Source organism: Neltuma alba, unplaced genomic scaffold (genome assembly GCF_004799145.2).
Source record: "Neltuma alba isolate B1F8T4 unplaced genomic scaffold, ASM479914v2 tig00010376_pilon, whole genome shotgun sequence".
In the NCBI taxonomy this organism is placed as follows: Eukaryota; Viridiplantae; Streptophyta; class Magnoliopsida; order Fabales; family Fabaceae; genus Neltuma; species Neltuma alba.
This window is the reverse complement of record NW_021635280.1, coordinates 230,226-249,228: the sequence shown is the minus strand read 5'-3', so window position 1 is coordinate 249,228 and position 19,003 is coordinate 230,226. Positions and strand designations below refer to the sequence as shown.

The following is a 19,003-nucleotide window of genomic DNA, read 5'->3' as shown; positions in this document are numbered from 1 at the left end:
TACTATACTTAATTAATTAGTTAATTTGGTATCAATTAATGAATTATATTAAAAAGTATCAGCCAGTGCCCACAGACCCCTAATATTTACATCTGTCGACAGAAATTATTGACCAAAAATAACTTAAAGAACTAAGATTGAATAGTATATACTGCAGATAGATAAAAATTGACAGTTAAATAATTAAATTAGTTAAAGTCAAACTTAAGATGCGTCCCAATATGTCCAAGAAGAAGAATACGTGTTTAATTATGAGACGAAGGATTTGACTTTGGTGCTGCCACAGAGAAGTGGCACACACAAATATATATATATATATGTATATGTATATGTATATATCACACAACACGAGAGAGAGAGAGAGATCAGCAGACAGATTCTGCAAAGAATTAAATGGGTAGATCAGAGGAAGAAGAAGACAAAAAGATGCAGAAAATGGATCTCTCTTTGAAGATTAATCATCATAGTGAAGAACACCAAGGAGCAGATCAGAAGAAGGTAGAAGAAGATGACGATAAGGAAGAAATATTGGCAAAAGCAGTGAAGGTTGACGAACAAGAAGCTCCTCATCATGAAGCCGCCACAGCTGCACAAAATCAGACAGAAGAACGAGTACCAGAAGAAGATGATAATAATGGATCAATGGTACAGAACACTAAAGCAAGAGAGGTATATATATACACACATACACTTCTTTCTTTAATTTGTTCATTGCACAGAAGAAAACCTCATCATTACATTCTTGGGAATTATGTAATAGATCGAGATCTAACTGTTAATCCAAAATCTATAACTGTTAATTATTGAACCAGTCCATTTAGTTAACAATGTATTTAAAGATCTTTACCATGGCTTCGATTCATCCATGAATCTAATTTCACCGATGAACTTCTCGTTGTTGATAATATTAGCCGGAAAGAATTTTGATTTATCGTTTGGGATCCTTCTTTAATTACTCAAAATTAAACCTCTAGTTTTGAGGATCTTAATTAGGGGCTTAACTATTCTTACCATATCAATTATGCTTACACAGACAATAGACCTAATGTCAGTACGGCGACGTTTAATTGCCTGTGTTTAATTCAAGTGCATAATTTTAATAATTTAGGTGTTTTTTTTTTTTTTGGATAACTATATGTAGGAGTTAAGTGTGCTACAAGTGGAGACAGATCGCATGAAAGAAGAAAACAAAGTTTTAAAGAAAGTAGTGGAACAAACCATGAAAGACTTCTACGATCTTCAGATGAAACTCGCAATCATCCAGCAGAACCACAGCAAACACAATAAGGTATAAATAAAAATATCAGTTAATCTCTCTCTCTCTCTCTACATTATAATTCTTATCTTAATTTGGAATAATCTCTTTTAGGATCCTGATCATCAGATCTCTCTGCCACTTCAAAACAGTGGAAATCCTGTTGGCAGTGATGAGAATGATCATATAAAGAAGATTGGATTGGGATTATCACTGAGGTTACAGACAAGTGAAGCGGAAGATGATGAAGCTAAAAGGGAAGGACAGGAGTCTAAGAAGAAGGAATTCTTAGAATTGATGACAAGTAGCTTTGGAACATTATCATCAGTGCAAAACAAAATACCTCGGACTAATATTCATCACGAGTCGCCAGCTTCTGGTCTCAGTAATGCTCATGTTGCTTCTTCTTCTTCGTCTCCAAATAGGAAGGCTAGGGTTTCTGTTAGAGCCAGATGTGCAGCAGCCACTGTAAGTATATCTATATACATTTCATTCGTTTCTACACATCCCCATTTTTTCGCCTATATCTTTCTTGTATACTATCTTCGATTCTAATTATAAAACCTCATTGTAGTCTGTAAATAAGATTTTATAATTAGGACTGGAGGTAGTACTATATATACACAATAGTGTACATTATTTAACCCAAAATTCTTGGTAACCTGAAAAGAGATCAATATAATGGTGGATCTTATTTCATAGGTGAAGTTTAATATATAGAAAGTTTGGGCACCTAGAAAGGGATTGGGGTTAGATGTTTTACTCAAGACAAAACATAAAGCCTTTTGCCTCTATGGCTTTTCAAATGTTTTGAGGTATAAAAATATACTTTTTAAATTTGATTGAGTTACATTATTGATTAAAATATTTTACATCAACAAATTCAGATATTGACATTAAATTTAAGTATATAACAATATGCATGTTAAGGAGATGATCAGTAGATGTTGGGAAAAAATATAGTATGTTAAGAAGATGACGAAGTGTGTGGATGTATTTTTAAGGCAACACATATGTAGTCAAGATAATTGAACACAAAAAAAAAATAGGGATTACAAATATAGTATGCTTTCCTTGTGTGGTTCAACAAAGGGGAAGGGGATGGATTTAAATGAAAAGCAAGGGGTGAGAGAGATTTCAAGGACAATTTAAAAATTTAATTAAATTCTATTATAAGGATAATAATGTCCAAAAGTATTTCAATTAAAAGCATTTTCTCCTAAAATCTCATCTTTTAGAGCAATTACCTTCCTCTCTTCTTCAAAAAGCTCAAACCAAACACAATATTAATTTTAAAAAAAAGTACTGAATCACAGTGTCTCAAAAAAACATAAATATAGTAATGAGTCTTAATTACGTAATAAGTGAAGTCTATCGTTATACTCCTAAGCTCTTATCCTATTTATACAATGAAGAGAAGATATTTTTTTTATAATATTTATAGGACAAAGAGAGAGTTTTTTGTATAAATATACAATTTTACCTTTCATTTATTATTATTATTATTATTATGATGATGATGATGTTGACTTTATTCTCATATAAAGTATAGATAATGTATATTAAACAGGAAAAAATTGAAACATTGCTGAGTTTTAGCCTATATGAATCATGTCAGGAGTAACTTATAAATAGGATCAGGAGATTATATATTTTTCTCAAGTCCCATCAACTATATAGTTACATATATTTCATGTACGTGTATCCAGGGTATTTTGTTTCTCAGAGAGCTTTGTGATTTGAAAAGTGACCATAAAACAAAGAATTGAGAACAATTGTTGATTATATATGCAGATGAATGATGGGTGCCAATGGAGAAAATATGGACAAAAAATTTCCAAAGGAAATCCATGTCCTCGTGCCTATTATCGTTGCACTTTTGCCCCTGGCTGTCCCGTCAGAAAACAGGTACTAATAGTAGTACCTAATTTAACATTAACTTGTTTGGATTCGAAAGTTTATATATATGACTACCCATTTAATTTGTTTAATTTTCTTTTGAAAAAAGTGATATAAGTTAGAATAAACATGAGAAAGTTGTTGGCATAATTTGAGCTAGATATGCGTTGGAAAAGGCTTATTTTTGACAAGTTATTTGGATATCTTATCAATATACTTCATGCTCTCTCTCTTTTGGACATTAAAGTTGTCTTTTAAGCTTGTTTTTTAGTTTCTTTAGTAATTTTGGGGTTATATTTCTTTAGTAATTTTATTGGTTCACTACCTTCTTGTAACATGCAAGACTTCTATTTTCTTAATATCATTCATTTATATATATATAAAAAAGGATAAGTTATTTGGAGTAAGTTTTCCAAGAAAAAAGCCATAAAAAAACTAAAGGAAAAGATTTTTTTTTCAATAAAATATTTATAATTAGCTTACTTTTTCCCAACAAATCAGGTGTGAAACTTGACTAGAATATGTTGCTTTTCAAGTTTTATTATTTTGCTCCTCTGGTTTTAAATATAAAATTTATTTTATAGTGTAATTTATATTATAAAATGAGCATTACGTTTATGACCGGAAGAGTATTTTATAATCTTATACAATTTAAATACACACAAGCATGTCAATGTCAAACTCAAGCTTAAAACCCCATTCAAGTGTGACAAGTGGGTTGTTTCATTCTTTTGTCAATGCAGTGTTTCATATATATAGACACTTGTTGGGCATTTGAATATATGTCGTGTTTTATATATATTTATATATATATATATATATATATATTACACACCAAGAGTTGTTAGGTGGCTTACGCTATTATATCAAGTGTTCACACTGGTTTTCAATCTTCACTGTTCTTTAATATGATTATTCTTTGACGACAACAAATTTTTGAATATGATTCATATTAATACTTTTGTCTCTCAGGTGCAGAGATGCTTAGAGGACATGTCCATTCTAATAACAACGTACGAAGGAACACACAACCATCCTCTTCCCGTAGGTGCCACAGCCATGGCTTCCACTGCTTATGCAGCTCATTACAATAACAATAATACCTTTCTCCCATCACCAAACCCTAATATTGACCCTTCCAAAGGACTCATCCTTGATCTAACTTCAACCCCCTTATCTTCTTCATCATCATCACAGCCCAGATTTTCTTGGACACCAAACACAACCAATAGTTTTCCCAGTTCTGTACAAGAAAATAATCACAGTGTTTCTGCGATTGCTTCAGATCCTAAGTTTAGGGTTGCTGTGGCGGCTGCGATAACATCCATTATTAATAACAAAGACATCAATCATAGTACTGTTACTAATAATAATAATGATAATAATCCTTCAGCGGGGACAACGTTGTCGACGGCTTCTTTTGTTGGTGCTGGCAATAATATTAATAATGGAAGAAGCTCTGGTAGTAGCAGCAGTAACAGATGGATCTTAGAGTCCCTCTCATCATCACCAAAAGGGAAGACCCAGTTGTAAGATTAAGCATGGAGGAGGATATTATTCTGATTCATTTGTTTCTTTTGTTTTTTCCCCCTTGAAATTACTTTTTCCTATATTTTTTTAATTTACATACATATACGTATATAGGCTTAATATATGAAGAAAGTTTTAATTACTTTACGTATGCAAGTAATTGAAGCTAAGTGAAGTGTGAAGATACTGCAAATCTGTTGTGTTGTGTAGATCTTTTCGTGTACTGTACTCATTCCTGGATAGCTAATTGATTTCCTCTTTATACGATTCATTTTTCATTATTTTATGATTTCATGGCACACAACGGTGTTTAGAAACCAAAGATCTTTATGATGGTGAGGCAACCAAGTCACTTCAAATAACATGGAGAAAAGTTATAAATATATAAATAACAATATGTCTCGTACGTACACATATGTGTGTGTGTGTGTGTGTGTTGGTGGCTTGGTGCAAAAGTGGAGCCAACCATGAGGACAAAAAGAGCTTGGAAGCCAATTAATGCGAGAATGCAAAGAGATGCATATTTTGAAGACCCCTCAAGAGTTGAAGAAGACTCTCTTTTGAGGGGATCAGAGAATGATATTGCCTCCTGTCTTAAATATAAGATCCAGTAAGTGGATTTTATATTTATGACCAAATATAGAATAAACCAAAGTTGCATCTGTATGGATTTCTTTTCTTGAATGATTAGGCAGCTTCTTAATTACCACCTAGTGTTGCCAGATGATAAATTTCAATAGTGATATACATGAAGATATACACCCACACACACATATATCTCTCCCTCGCTGTTTAGCTTATCCCATTTTTCAAAGTAATTGCCGAAATCACCTTCTCAAAATTCAACAATTCTCTTCAAACTTTTCCGAGATTCAAAATTCAGATTCAATGTGTTTTTGCTGAAAGCATTTTTGGAAGAAATCTCAATTTTTTTTGTTTCACAATATTTTTTTCTCAAATGTTTATATAATAAGTTTCATGAAAATTTAATTCTTAAAAAACCATTTAAGATATATCATTTCACATAATCCAAATTGCAGTCAAAAGTACTTGCAATGCATGCAACATTAATTTACATATGATATATAAGAATATTATAAACTTTGAAGGATGGAAACAATTCAAGTCAAGCCAAGTTTTGACCAAATAGGCTCGAGCCTATGATAGGAACATAAAGTCCTAATAGGCCTACTTAAATCTTTTTTGAGACTTAGGCCTAAGCCTTCAAAAGGCCTAGTAGGCCTAAAATCTTTTCAAAGACCTACTTAAATTTGGTGTTTAAATCTTGAAAAACCATAAATAGACTTTGAACCTACTAAAGCCTGCACAAATATAAGCTTTTGGTACACTCAGAAGCCTATAAATTTTAATATATATTAATAAAATAAATTTAAAAAAATTAATTAGGTCAGGCCTGAGGCTTTTAGGTCAAGCTTTAATTTAAAAGCCTAACGTATTTACTTTAAAAGGCCTCTAAATAGGCCTTAGGCCTGACTTGTTTGCTAAACAGGTCACGCCATATCAGGTCCAAATCAGGCAAGATTGTGGGCTCCTGATAGGAGCTTGACCTATTTTCATCCCTAATTTAGAAGGCTCATAGCTCGTCTTTGGAAGGGAGAATTACCTTGGCGAAATCAGTGTTATCTTCTATCCCTCTATCCAATGCAAGTTGTTCTTGTGCTAAAGAAAATCTGTCATGAAGTAGAGAAACTCCAAAGAAACTTCATTTGGGGTGACAAACAAAATAGACATTCTTACCATCCTGTGGGTTGGCATCAAATTACTCAACCCAAATCCTATGGTGGTTTAGGATTCAAAGTCTCCCTGCTGTCAACAAGGCGTATGGGATGAAGTTGACTTGGAAATTGCTAATTGGTGATAGACTCCCATCTAATTGGTGGAGAAGTAGATGGTCTCAAGGCTTCCTCGCTTTGCAATTTCTGCAATGATGAAATAGAGGATACCATTCATATATCTTAAGAGACTGCATAGACTGCCACCATGCAAAGTCTTTCTGGTTACATCTTAATCCCAGGTGCATCTCTGATTTTTTCATTGCTTCTTTGACAGACTGGTTCTCCATGAATCTTAAAACAAATATGGGGAAGAACACTGTAGATAGATTGGACTTTACTTGTGGTGTTGCTGCGCGAAAATTTTGGATATGGAGAAATAATTAATTCTATATGAATAGACCTCCGAATCCGTTATACAATATTTTGAATTGTTGGAGAAAATTTACCTTTGATTCTGAACAGGATCATATTTTAACCAATGATCTCTCTGGTAGATCATGCATCTGGACTCCTCCACCCATTGATTGGATTAAACTCAATGTTGATGGTGCTATGTCTAAGGTTACTGCAAAGGCTGGTTATGGTGGCACCTTTAGGGATCATTCTGGTGTTTGGATTGCTGGGTTCTGCTATGAAATTGGCAACTACAGTGCTTCAGAAGCTGAGGAATGGGCAGTTTATAAGGGTATCAATATGGCGTGGGATTTTGGTTTCAAGAAACTCAAAATTGAGACTGATGCAAAGGTTTTAATTGAACAACTTGGCTGAATGGAAGAGCGCACAAATTGCAGTCTTATTTTCCTCAGGATTTGCGATATGTTGAACTTCAATTGGGAAGTTCAGCTGCAGTATGTTCCAAGAGCTTGCAACAAGGTTGCGAATGCTATGGCAGAGATGGGTATGGCCCAGTCTGGTGATTTTGGTAGTTGTCTAGCGAGTTTGAGGCCTCCGATGGACAAGGATTCTGTAAGGGAGTACCTTTCTTCTGTACCCAAAGAAAAACAAAAAAAGACTAACAAACATAAGTATGATAACTAAATCAAAGTGTTAGTTGAAATGATAAACCGGTACTAACAAGCATTAATCCTGTTGATAAAAAATTGACTCCTAACCCACAAGCACAGTAGATATGAGGACCTTGTTAGTAGGTGATTTGTAGGTACCTATGTAAATACTCTTTGAGTCGAGAAATAGACTTTGGCCTAGTGAGTCCCTAGTACCTAACTCATCTAAATTTTTTTGTACAAAAAAAATGGTAAACCAGTCTCACCCTTATAAAGAAGAGAACACAAGTTCAAATATCAAGAAACACACTTGTTGGGGACTCTAACTTTAACGCTCTCAGTCTGACAGATATCAATTTCAAAGCCACAATTATATGAGGATATTCTGAATTATACAAAAGGGAATTAAAAAGAAAAAGAAAAAGAAAACATGGAAACTATGGGCTTGTTTGGTTTCTTGTTTTGAAAACAATTTTTTGTTTTTAAAAACAGAAAAATAAAAAAACATGTTTGGCAATTTGTTTTTAGTTGATTGTTTTAAAAAACAAAAAAAACAAAAAAATGTTTCTAAAAACTAAAAAACCAAAATAACTTTTACAAGTTTTTTTGTTTTTGTTTTTGTGTTTTCTATTTTTTTGGTTTTGAAAAATTAGAGAAATTTTCTTTTTTTCTCCTCTACTACCTACTACTTATCACTATCGGTGATAATTACCACTTGTCAAAGTGTAATTTTTTATATATTTTTTTTCAAATGTGATTTTTTTAAAATTATTTTCTGAACATTTTTTTTTGTTTCTAAAACTTGTCTTTAAAAACAATTTTATAAAATTGTTTTGAGAATAAGAAAACAAAAAACAGAAACAAATAGGCCCTATATCACCCCATTTTAATTTTCATATAATTGAACTTTAGTCCTTTGCGGTTAGGGGGCAAAAAACAAGAGAAAATTACACTCAAATCTCACAGAAGACAATTAATTTCAAAAAGTCCCTGGAAATCCCGAAATGATTCCTAAGTCCCCAGGTACCTGTGTGTAATTAATTGTAATTGTGAAATCACCTATTTACCCCTATTAATTTGAACCCAATGTAATTCATTTACAACATCAATAGTGACTGTTGACAGCCCGAGAAGAAGTGGTTAACAACCTTAGCAATGCCCCTGACATCTCAGAGAGTGAGTTGTTAGGAGCACTGTCGAGGTTGTCAACCACTTCTTCTCGGGTTATCAATAGCCACTGTTGAGGTTGTAAATGAATAACTTGCAATAAAATTAATAAGGGCAAATAAGTAATTTCACAATTATAATTAATTATACACAGATTCCTGAAGACTTCAGAATCATTTCTAGATTTCCAAAGACTTTTTTAAAATTAATTGTCTTCTGTAAGACCTTAGTATAATTTTCTCAAAAAACAAATATGGAAATCCTATACGTCGCGAGAGAGAGAGAACATACCGGAAACAACCAAATACGCATGACAGAATGAAAATTAAAAAAAAATAAAAATAAAACCAGCATTGACACTGCACATATGAAGCCTCGAGCAGAGAAAACAAAAGGCGAACTGCTTCCTGGACACCGGAGAGAGAGAAACGAAGTATGAACCACTGCTATTGGAATGGATCAACTTAATATGGCTAAAATATAGGTTTAATTTTTTAATTTAATTTATATAAAATTTTGATTTCATTTCTTAATTTTAAAAGGTATATTTTTACTTTTTTAACCAAAAAAATAATGATATTGAAATCTTAAATGTTGATAAAAAATCTTCAAAAACTAAGATATTAAGTTTAATATTTTTAAAATAGCCATGATTCTTACAAAAAAAAATCATTTAAGCTTAATAATTTTATTATTAAAAGGCTAAAAATATAGTTTTTAAAATTAAGAAATCAAATTAAAATTTTGTATATAGTTAAATAACCAAATATATATTTAGCTACTCCAGAGGTATAAAATTTGATCATAAGGTCGTGAAAAAGTCTCAAAAATCTTCACACTTCAATGTCTTTTCTACCGTCAACTTGTAAACATGGATATCGGGATGTCAAGTTAATATTTTTTTCTTTCCTTGATATAAGATTTATTAAACTAATTTGATTATATTACAAACGTTAGATAAGTTAGTTAATTACAAGAAATATGATATATTTTTCTTAAAATACCATAATCATTTTTCTTAATATCCTTTCTTTCTTTTCTACTTGGTTATAGTTGATATAGTATTAATAAGAATAATTTAGAAAAATTAATAAATATAAGAAACGAGTCTTATATTTAAATTAAAATCAATTCAATAATTATGTTCTACATTAAGGACTATGGTCTAAACATAAAAATTATGATGTTGGCAAAAAAAATGCGAATAATGATTGAGTTCATATTAAAATATTTACTTTTTAATTGTGGTTTTATTATCCTCCTTTCTAGGGCGTGTTCCTTTTTTTTTTTTGGGGTCAGTACCATATTCAAACTACGCAGATTTTGCAACTTGTAAGATGCAAGAACTATTCAAACCTAATATGAATATATATATATATATATATATATATATATATATAACGGAGAACATGTGTTTTTGACTTTGTTTTCTATCTATACCGTTGATTTTAATCAAATAAAGTGTGAATTTTATAGATCTAAGAGATTTATTAACATTTGGGTTAATTAATTTGCAAGTTCTTATAGTTTCAACGAATTTTGAATCAGGTCCCCATAGTTTTTTTTCTTTTTATCAAGTCCTTATACTTTTACTTTTTTTTAATTAGGCCCTTGTATTTATTTTTCTTTTAATTAAGTCCTTATAATTTCACTAAATTTTTAATCAGGTCCATGTAGTTTTAATTTTTATTTATTAATTAAATATAAGTTTAATTAAATAGATTAATACTGCAATATAAAATATTAATAATTAAATTAAATTAATAATTATGTAATAAAAAAGTAAGAGAATTAATTAATTCAGGAAATTTTTTTAGAACAATTAATTTTTTTGCTGAAAAATTAAAATCATTATAATAATTCAATATCTTTAGAATATTATTGTTTATAAACTAATATTAAATAATATATGCTATTTTATGTTTATATAATAGTACTATTAGAATTTATAAAATAAAGAATAAAAAATTCAGGGTCTTAATTAAAAATAAGGTGAACTTATAAGGATTTGATAAAAAGAAAAATAAATACAAGGAACTAATTAAATACAAGTGAAAGTATAAGGACCTAATAAAAAGAAAAAAAAACTATAAGGACCTCATTCAAAATTAGTTGAAACTATAAGGAGCTGTGGATTAATTATCCCTTAACATTTTTAAAAAAAATTATCATTTATCTTTAAAACACAATTAAGCTTCTTCCTAAAATTTCCTTAAATTAAACTCAGTAAATAAAATGTGGGACTCTTTTTTTTTTCCGCACATAAAGTAAAAAATCCTTCTTTTCCCCAAAAAACACAATCCTACTTTTTTTGTGTGCTAAAACATAGGTATCCTCTTATTAGAGACAATCCTATTCGAGATACTATCGAGCACTAAATATGGGCAGCTCTCCCAGCAAGGATTCGAACCTTGGTTCGCTACATTGTGAGGGACTAACCCTTTCTGCTAGGCCCAACTCCCATTAGTAACACAATCCTACTTTCAATGAAGGACTTTTCCGGGAAAAGAAAAAATCCTAAGATAGCTTTAATCCACTAAAAAAATTAAGGAAAAATTTTAGAGAGCATCTCAGGGCGGGGAATGGAGAAACTAATTTCTCACTCATTAAATTGATTAAATTAAATTAAATGAATTAAATATTTTGCTATGATTTCATGATTATTAATTTTGAAATAAATGGAATGTAAAAGAAACATATTTTAAATTTTAAAAATATAAAACTTAAAACCGCTAAAACACAACAGGAGAGAGCGCAAGGGGGCAAGGCAAGGGCGCGGTTTCTCTCCACTGAGGTCCCATCCATTGAGCCTCCACTTTGGCTCCACGACAAACGCAAGTGAAATGGATTATTATGAGTGGCTATAAAATTACATTTTAAAATTAATTAAAAAGAAGCAAGAGGCTCCTGGGGATGATATGGATACACATGTGGGCTCAACAAAATATCACCGGTACAAAATATTTTTATTCCGAAACAAAATTTATTTATATTACATAATAAAATTATCCTTTTTTTTCTAGCAATAAAATCATCCTTTTTAAAACACCATATAAACTTCTACTTTTTTTATCTTATTTATAAAACAAAGTGACAAATTTTTTTGTCGTATTTATATATTACATTGTTAAATTTTTAATATGAATATACTATTTTATCTTATATAAATTATTTTTTAATCTTATTCATAATGTAAAGTAAAAAAATTTTTCGTTCCAGTTATATATATCACATTATTAAAGTTTCAAAGTGAATATACTATTTTACCTTTCATACAAAGCAAAGTGAAAGAAAATTTTTGGTTCTATTTATGCATCATATCATTAAATTTTTAATTTACATAAACTACTTCTCTAGTTTTATTTATAAAGCAAGAAAGTTTTTTATTCTATTTATATATCACAAGTGACACCATTAAATTCTTAACATGATATATTATTTTACCTTTCAATTTTCTAATAAAAAGATAATTTGATTATGTAAAATGGTAACATTTGATTATTTATAAATTTTGTTTTAGAAGAAAATACATTTTTACTGGTGATATTTTGTGGGCCCTACATATGTATCTATCACCCCATAAGAGCGTGTGCTCCGCCTCTTGCTTTTCTTTAAGTTTGGAATTCAGTTTCATAGCCATCCACGATGATCCATTTCAGTTTGTGTTTTATCGTCTGTTACAAACAATTATTGTAGAGTCGAAGTGGAGACGCAGTGGATGGAAACGTCAGTGGAGTGGTGAGAAGCCGCGCCAAGGAGGGCAACGGCTTGGTCCATCTTGGCGCCACGCGAGGACCCCTTCTTCTCGTCTCGTGCTTGCCACGTGGCACAAATCCAACGGCATTCCCGCGACGCCGTCATTGACGTCTTCCTCATCCCTGATTTCAAGACATTCAAATAAACTTGTCAGCTTCACTTCACAGCTTCAGAAAGTTTCCAGCAATGGACGCCAAGCGCCGGAAGCCCTTGCAGACCAAGCTTGAGCGCCGAAACGCCATGAAGAACATAGATTACCAAGCTCCCACCACCTCATACGACGAAGTCGCTTCTCTTGACCTTTTACGCCAAACCAGCTACAGGTTAAAGGGCTTCGACGATGAGGTTGACCTTCTTTTTCGCGGTTTAGGACTTTCTGGACCCGAAGACTTTGAAATCCCAACTGCAGAATGGAGAGCCCGAGAGGCTCGCTCTATCCATAGTGATAGTAACCCACTGATTGAAAAAGCACGAGATGAAATTCAAATTCCTGCTGAATTTCAACGCCGGGTTGAAATTAATAGTGATATAGAGCTAAAAGGTAAGAAATTGCAAGCTGGGATGGAGAGGAAGATTACTGTTGCTTATTCTAATTCGAATGCTTTGGGGTCCAATCAGGATGGTGGTAGAGTAATCAAAAGTGTTAGGCCTTCTGTTCTATTGCCTCCGCCGCCGGGGATGGTGCGGCGGCCAATCGCTAACAGGGTTACTGATTTTCCAATTCAAGTTAGACGCATTAGGTCTACTGGCGAAGATGAAGTGAGGGTCCCTAAAGGAAATGAGGAGGCTGTTGACGGAGATGAAGATGGTGGTGGTGGTGATAAGGGTACTGGTGTGGTTGATGAGTCAGTTCTTAACGTCTCACCATATGGGTCATTTAGATGCGCTTTCTCCTGTTGGCAAAAGGGAGAGATTCTGGGAAAGGGGTCATTTGGTACGGTTTATGAAGGCTTTACGAGGTGAGTATACTTTTCTCCGTCACCTTTCAATTCACACTTTACATTTCAAGGAAAACCACCTGATTGTTTAAATTAATTTACATTAAACATATGTTGATGCGTTTCTAATTAAAGCAACCGAAGGTGTTGGATATGCTACTAGGATTTTCATAATTACTTGGAAAATGGGATGAAAATATTGCATTGAAATTGTTATGGTACAGGACAAGACTTCCTGTAGATTTGGCCTTTCCAATTAAACCACCCCTATTATCTAAATCACCATGGCTTATATTGCTTGGAAAGTAATTAACTATGATGAAAAGGTGCTTCTCTTGTTTGTCAATATAGGGGAAGTATTTGATTTGCCTTCTATAAGGAGAACTTTGTTAGTGTGCCGCATTTCAGTATATTCCTTATGAGGATGGTGATTTTTTATTCATCATGGAAAATTGCAGTAGAGGGCTGAGGAAGTGAGGCTTGTCCTCTCGTGAGTATTTTTTGGGATGGTTATTGTTGGAACATTGAGGGCGTGTGATCATTAGTGAGCTGGTCTTAACAATTAGTACCAGTATTTGTATACAACCTAATTCATGCTTATAAATGGGCACACAAAATGCTTCACTGTGCAAGTCAGTACTCCCATCTGGAGTATTCAAAAATCACAATATATATTTATTTATTTCTAGGTTACATGGGAGTGATGACATGTTTTGTGAAGCATTGTGTGCGCTTATTTATATAGAAAGAGAGTCATACTGCTCTACCTGCTCATAGGTTTACTTGTTTAACTTGTGGGTCAGTGTGAGCAGGTGCAGACTACATTTCTTTGGCCTGTTTATGACTAGTTCGTGTCATGGGAGGCTAGCCCTGTTGTCTAAGCATGATAAAATGGAAGTGTATTTTTATTAAGCTATTTTCAATTTCTAGTATTATAACCTCCTCAATTTATTGCTTGACAGAGGTAACGTATGCATTTTCTTTTTCTACAGTGATGGGTTCTTCTTTGCTGTGAAGGAGGTTTCTTTGCTGGATGAAGGAAGTCAGGGCAAACAGAGCATTTTCCAACTTCAGCAGGTGAAAAGGCCTAATCTTCTCATCATAGCTTACTATAAAGTTTTTCCTTATTTAATATTTACAATGAGAATATTTTGTTCCCATCTTTTCAGGAAATATCTCTCTTGAGTCGGTTTGAACATGAGAACATAGTTCGATATCTTGGCTCAGATAAGGTATTCTGATTATCAGTTGGCTTTTCTTCTCAGATGTTATAAGCAATACATGATAACAGAAATAAACTTTCTCTCAACCGATGTCCCAATTCCCCAACCAAATACAAAAAATGTGGACTGTGAAAACAATGCCTTTATTTGAAAATGTTGCGGTGTAAGACCATTTTATGAGCTTTTTTGTCTCCAAATTTTGAACAGGAAATCCACACTTAGTGACTTTTTCAGTTCTACAATTTTCCTCATCTTTTTGTCATTTTGAATTGCAAATAGGGAAGACATTCTGCAATGTTTGCTATATCAGCTTTTAATCCTGCACTTTTTTCCTTCTAATGTTTGACTGAAGCGAGCGTTCATCGGACTAAACATGTCAAATTCCATCAATGATGATTTTTCTTTGGCCTGAAAATTTCCCCTGAATGATTGGCTATTCTATTTCTGATTATCTTAGTCAAGTTTTCTTGGTAAATAGGGTACAGGCTGATTTTACTGTGGCCTTCTCCCAGAAGTTTTTAATGCTTGGTTATGTTACTTAACGGACATTGCAGCTGAAATGTTTCATTTATGCTCTCGTTTAGTATGCTGATTATAAGCTGTCTTCATTAGGATGAAAGTAAGCTATATATCTTCCTTGAGCTTTTAACAAAAGGGTCCTTGGCAAATCTCTATCGAAAGTATCATTTAAGGGATTCTCAAGTTTCTGCATACACACGGCAGATTTTAAGTGGCTTGAAGTATCTTCATGATTGTAATGTGGTTCACAGGTAACTCAAGCAAAATTATTGAATTGATCATAATAGATTCTCTTTTGTCTAGGTCTATTGTTGTTCTGCGGAGAAGATTGAATGGATGTTCATTTCGCATCTTTATGTTGTAGCAAAAGGTTACTTTAACAGTTCCTGAAGAATAAAACGCTATTTGAAGCTACAGAATTTAATATCTCGGTCCATGGTTTTATATGATTATGGCTTCCTTACAACTAATATTTCTCTAGATGTAATGATGACACTGAGCAATAATTATATAGTATCTGTAGTGTTTTGTAATTCATAAATTGTATCATCAAACTTGACCAATTTAAGGTGTGGAGTTTGTTCCCCTTTTGTTCTTATCAATTAAATGGCTTTTCTTCTAAAATTTGTTTAGGAAATCTGTGTTTGAAGATAGTTGTATTAAGGAGATTGGTAAGAAGCCATATGATGATATGTTTCCTTACAGATGAAATCTAACTTCTCATCTAGTAGGAAGCAGCTATCATAGAAATGCTTTTTTGAAGAGTGAAAATGCTTGACTTTTAACTATAAAAAGATACCAGCCAATCAGATTTTGTTTGTTCTCCTGGCTTTTGGGGAATCATTCTATAGTTAAGGCCCATTCTCTGGAACTTGGGAACACTCCTTAGACGAAAGTTGAATGCTTTACTTGGAAATAGATATCTAAAATATCTCAATTTTACGTGGTTTTGCTACATTCTAAAGTTTCATATCTGATTTTTCAATTTAAGGGACATCAAGTGTGCTAATATATTGGTTGATGCAAGCGGATCAGTAAAGCTTGCAGATTTTGGATTGGCAAAGGTACCCTTTTCTGGGAAAAATTGAATTTCTCCTTTTATCCTCTGTTTTGTTTTGTTTTTCTTTCTTTTCCTTTGGTTTAAATTATACTTGAGTATGAAATTTTTTAGTGGTTTGGTAGGAATTTTTCCAGTAAAATTGACTGATGAGTTTTTTCCTTGGATATTTCAAAAACACCATTTTTATTAGACAAGTTAATGGCAAACACTGAGAGAATTCTTCTAGAGTCTAATTTTTCCCTATGTGGAAATTTCGGATGGTCTTTAATGCTTAAAGTTGTTTCGTTTCATCATCACAGGCAACTAAGTTTAATGACCTTAGATCAAGCAAAGGCTCCCCTTACTGGATGGCCCCTGAGGTTTGGCTCTGTTCTTGCTTCATTTATTTGATATGATTTCTTCTGATAGATAAACTAAAATGAGATCATTTAATTATTTTAATTTCAATGTTAATTTATAGTTCAATCTTACCCCCACGCATGCTGAAGTTCTAATATGTTGTAAATATAAATTTCAATTCGCAGTAAATTATCCTACTGAAGAATATACTTCTAGTAATTTCATATAGGGAAGATTTACAATTTCGTGCTTGAAATTTCTGGAATGCATTATGTGGATTTTACATTGGGTCTTGCCTACATTTAACTCGATCGACACTGATTTTGATTCCAGGTTGTAAATTTAAAGAGCCGCGGCTATGGTCCGGCAGCCGATATATGGAGCCTAGGATGTACAGTTTTGGAGATGTTGACTCGACAGTCTCCTTACTCTGAATTGGAAGGGGTATGTTGTTTTTTTTTTTTTTCCCTTGGTTTCCTTCGATCATATAGTGTTGTCTTCTCCTAGTTTTCCTTGATTCTCGTAACAGAAACATGATTCTTCCTCTATTGCCTTCACCTTGCCGTGCCCTCAAATTTCTTTTTTAAGTTTTGATTCATACTTGTGGTGAAGTTAGCTTCTTGGACTATTCACTTTATGTTAAAAGTAAATAACTAGCTGATATGTAAATTTTGTCCCTGTTATGACAGATGCAAGCATTATTTCGGATTGGCAGGGGCGAACCTCCACCAATTCCTGAATCAATATCGAAAGATGCTCGAGATTTTATTCAAAGATGCATACAAGTTAACCCTGAAAAACGGCCAACCGCAGCTATATTGTTGGAACATAAATTTGTAAAAAGAAAATTCTTGCCTCCAATAATTCCTGCTCCTCCACTTGTTAATGATTTTCGGTCTTGAAGGTTCTCAAATCTCAATCAAGCATGTTGGCGTTCACTAAGAAAGTCTTTCTACTTATCATTCAATCAAGGAGACACTCATTTCAGGCTTTGTATTATGGAATTGTTACGAGTCCCAAACTGAAGAGTCTCACAAGTGAAGTGTGATATATAAGTTCAAGAGGCTCTTTCACCCAATAAACTAGTTTTTTGGGATTGATTCTTTCTTTGGACTTATGCTTGTGACATTGGCGCTTTCACTAAAGGCTGATATTAACTGAGGATTTTGACTGGCCATAGGCTGAGTGAAGTGTCATGAAGTAGAGCTGATCTCAAACAGGAGTGCATTGCACGTCTCACATCGGGGAACCTCATAAGTGAAATGTGGTTAGGATCTCTCACCCAACAGGCTAGTACTTTGGGATGGGTTTACCTTCTGGACTTGTGCTCATAATAGGAATGTAACAGAAATTCAATAAACATGCTGAAAGCCACCAGAGTTTTCACCGACAATCCTCAATCCGTTGGTAAGCGTCATCTCAATCCGCTGGCAATTGTCATCTGAATCCCCAAGGCTTGGTCCCTTGCCGAGGAAGGTAGGTCCAAGAAAAGAAAAAATTTCACCTCATGAATGGCTCTTGTGACTGACTCAGGCAGCCCTCAAATGCCTAAAATCCTCAACTGATCTATGCCTAGTTTTAGTCAAAGGCAGGTCATCCATGAGAGAACTGGAAAATTTACAAGAGAATTTAGACAAGCTCTCAACTGCAGCCATTGTTGTGGTCGGCATGAGCTCACAATTGGATTCTCTACATTCATAAGTTCACAAAGAGAGGATAACACAAAAGGAATTGTGGATAAGGCTCACATCTTATCTACATATTCATGATCTCTTTTAGAATGCATCATATGAATTACTTTTTCCTTAGTCTACTGGTATGTAAATGTTTAATTTTTTTTCCCCCCAGCAAAAAATGGTTCAAAACTGGAAGCTTTTGCTGCTCTGAAATCTCATGATCCGGAATTATATTAAGATGACTCTCTTTTTTGTTGCATATGTACTGTCCTCATGGGTACATCAATATTCATCACATGCCTTCACATGCTCGAATGATATGTTATGTACATTGGAATGGATTATAACAGATTATTTAATAAAAGGCGTGAAATGGGAATAGAATAAAATAATATATAAAATCTCTTATGTTTAAGATAATACGTGAATGTTTCTGTATTATTAGCCTTGATAGAATAAAAATAGGTTTAATATAATTTTTTGTTCCTCAATCTCAAGTTTGATTTTATTTTTATTTTGGTCTTTTAAGTTTCAAATCATAAGTTTCGGTTTTTTAAGTTTCTTTCTATTTAAAATATTAATTCACATTTAGACTATTTTACCTTTTAAGGAACCAAAACATATGGTTAGAAAACTTAAGGGCCAAAATCAAAATTAGTGTACATTTGAGGGATTAAAAATTATATTAACTCATAAAAATATGATGAGAATGAAAAACATGTAATGACAATTGACTCCGTTTCCTAGATTGTAACCATATTAAAATTAAAGGTAATGTTTAATATGGTTTGTAGTTTAAACTAAACAACAAACTAAATTTAATATTAAAGAGTAAAGACGG

At 32.9% G+C, this 19,003-nt stretch overlaps 2 protein-coding genes across 4 annotated transcripts; both read left to right on the top strand.

The window, feature by feature from the left end:
• The first annotated feature begins 355 nt into the window (after positions 1–355).
• On the top strand, positions 356–4,924 carry LOC114756211 (probable WRKY transcription factor 9). Of its 2 annotated transcripts, none has more exons than XM_028945146.1 (5): positions 356–669; positions 1,142–1,288; positions 1,385–1,723; positions 3,050–3,163; positions 4,127–4,924. In XM_028945146.1, exons 1-5 carry the CDS (start codon positions 394–396, stop codon positions 4,685–4,687), a joined length of 1,437 nt encoding a protein of 478 aa, XP_028800979.1. In that variant the 5' UTR covers positions 356–393; the 3' UTR covers positions 4,688–4,924. The 2 variants fall into 2 exon arrangements, with proteins under 2 accessions (XP_028800979.1, XP_028800978.1); XM_028945145.1 differs by having other exon boundaries at positions 1,370–1,723.
• Positions 4,925–12,305: 7,381 nt separating this feature from the next.
• Positions 12,306–18,420, top strand: LOC114756209 (mitogen-activated protein kinase kinase kinase 1). 2 transcript variants are annotated; one of them, XM_028945143.1, is made up of 9 exons: positions 12,306–13,366; positions 14,149–14,157; positions 14,338–14,422; positions 14,515–14,577; positions 15,181–15,338; positions 16,079–16,151; positions 16,447–16,506; positions 16,820–16,930; positions 17,176–18,420. In XM_028945143.1, exons 1-9 carry the CDS (start codon positions 12,594–12,596, stop codon positions 17,386–17,388), a joined length of 1,545 nt encoding a protein of 514 aa, XP_028800976.1. In that variant the 5' UTR covers positions 12,306–12,593; the 3' UTR covers positions 17,389–18,420. The 2 variants fall into 2 exon arrangements, with proteins under 2 accessions (XP_028800976.1, XP_028800977.1); XM_028945144.1 differs by lacking the exon at positions 14,149–14,157.
• The last annotated feature ends 583 nt before the right edge of the window (positions 18,421–19,003 follow it).

Coding starts and splice junctions, on each gene's coding strand:
- LOC114756211 (XM_028945145.1), top strand. CDS start 394: ATGGGTAGATCAGAGGAAGAAGAAGACAAAAAGATGCAGAAAATGGAT. Junction 670..1,141: donor AGAACACTAAAGCAAGAGAG/GTATATATATAC, acceptor AACTATATGTAG/GAGTTAAGTGTGCTACAAGT. Junction 1,724..3,049: donor CCAGATGTGCAGCAGCCACT/GTAAGTATATCT, acceptor TTATATATGCAG/ATGAATGATGGGTGCCAATG.
- LOC114756209 (XM_028945143.1), top strand. CDS start 12,594: ATGGACGCCAAGCGCCGGAAGCCCTTGCAGACCAAGCTTGAGCGCCGA. Junction 14,423..14,514: donor GCATTTTCCAACTTCAGCAG/GTGAAAAGGCCT, acceptor CCATCTTTTCAG/GAAATATCTCTCTTGAGTCG. Junction 16,931..17,175: donor CTTACTCTGAATTGGAAGGG/GTATGTTGTTTT, acceptor CTGTTATGACAG/ATGCAAGCATTATTTCGGAT.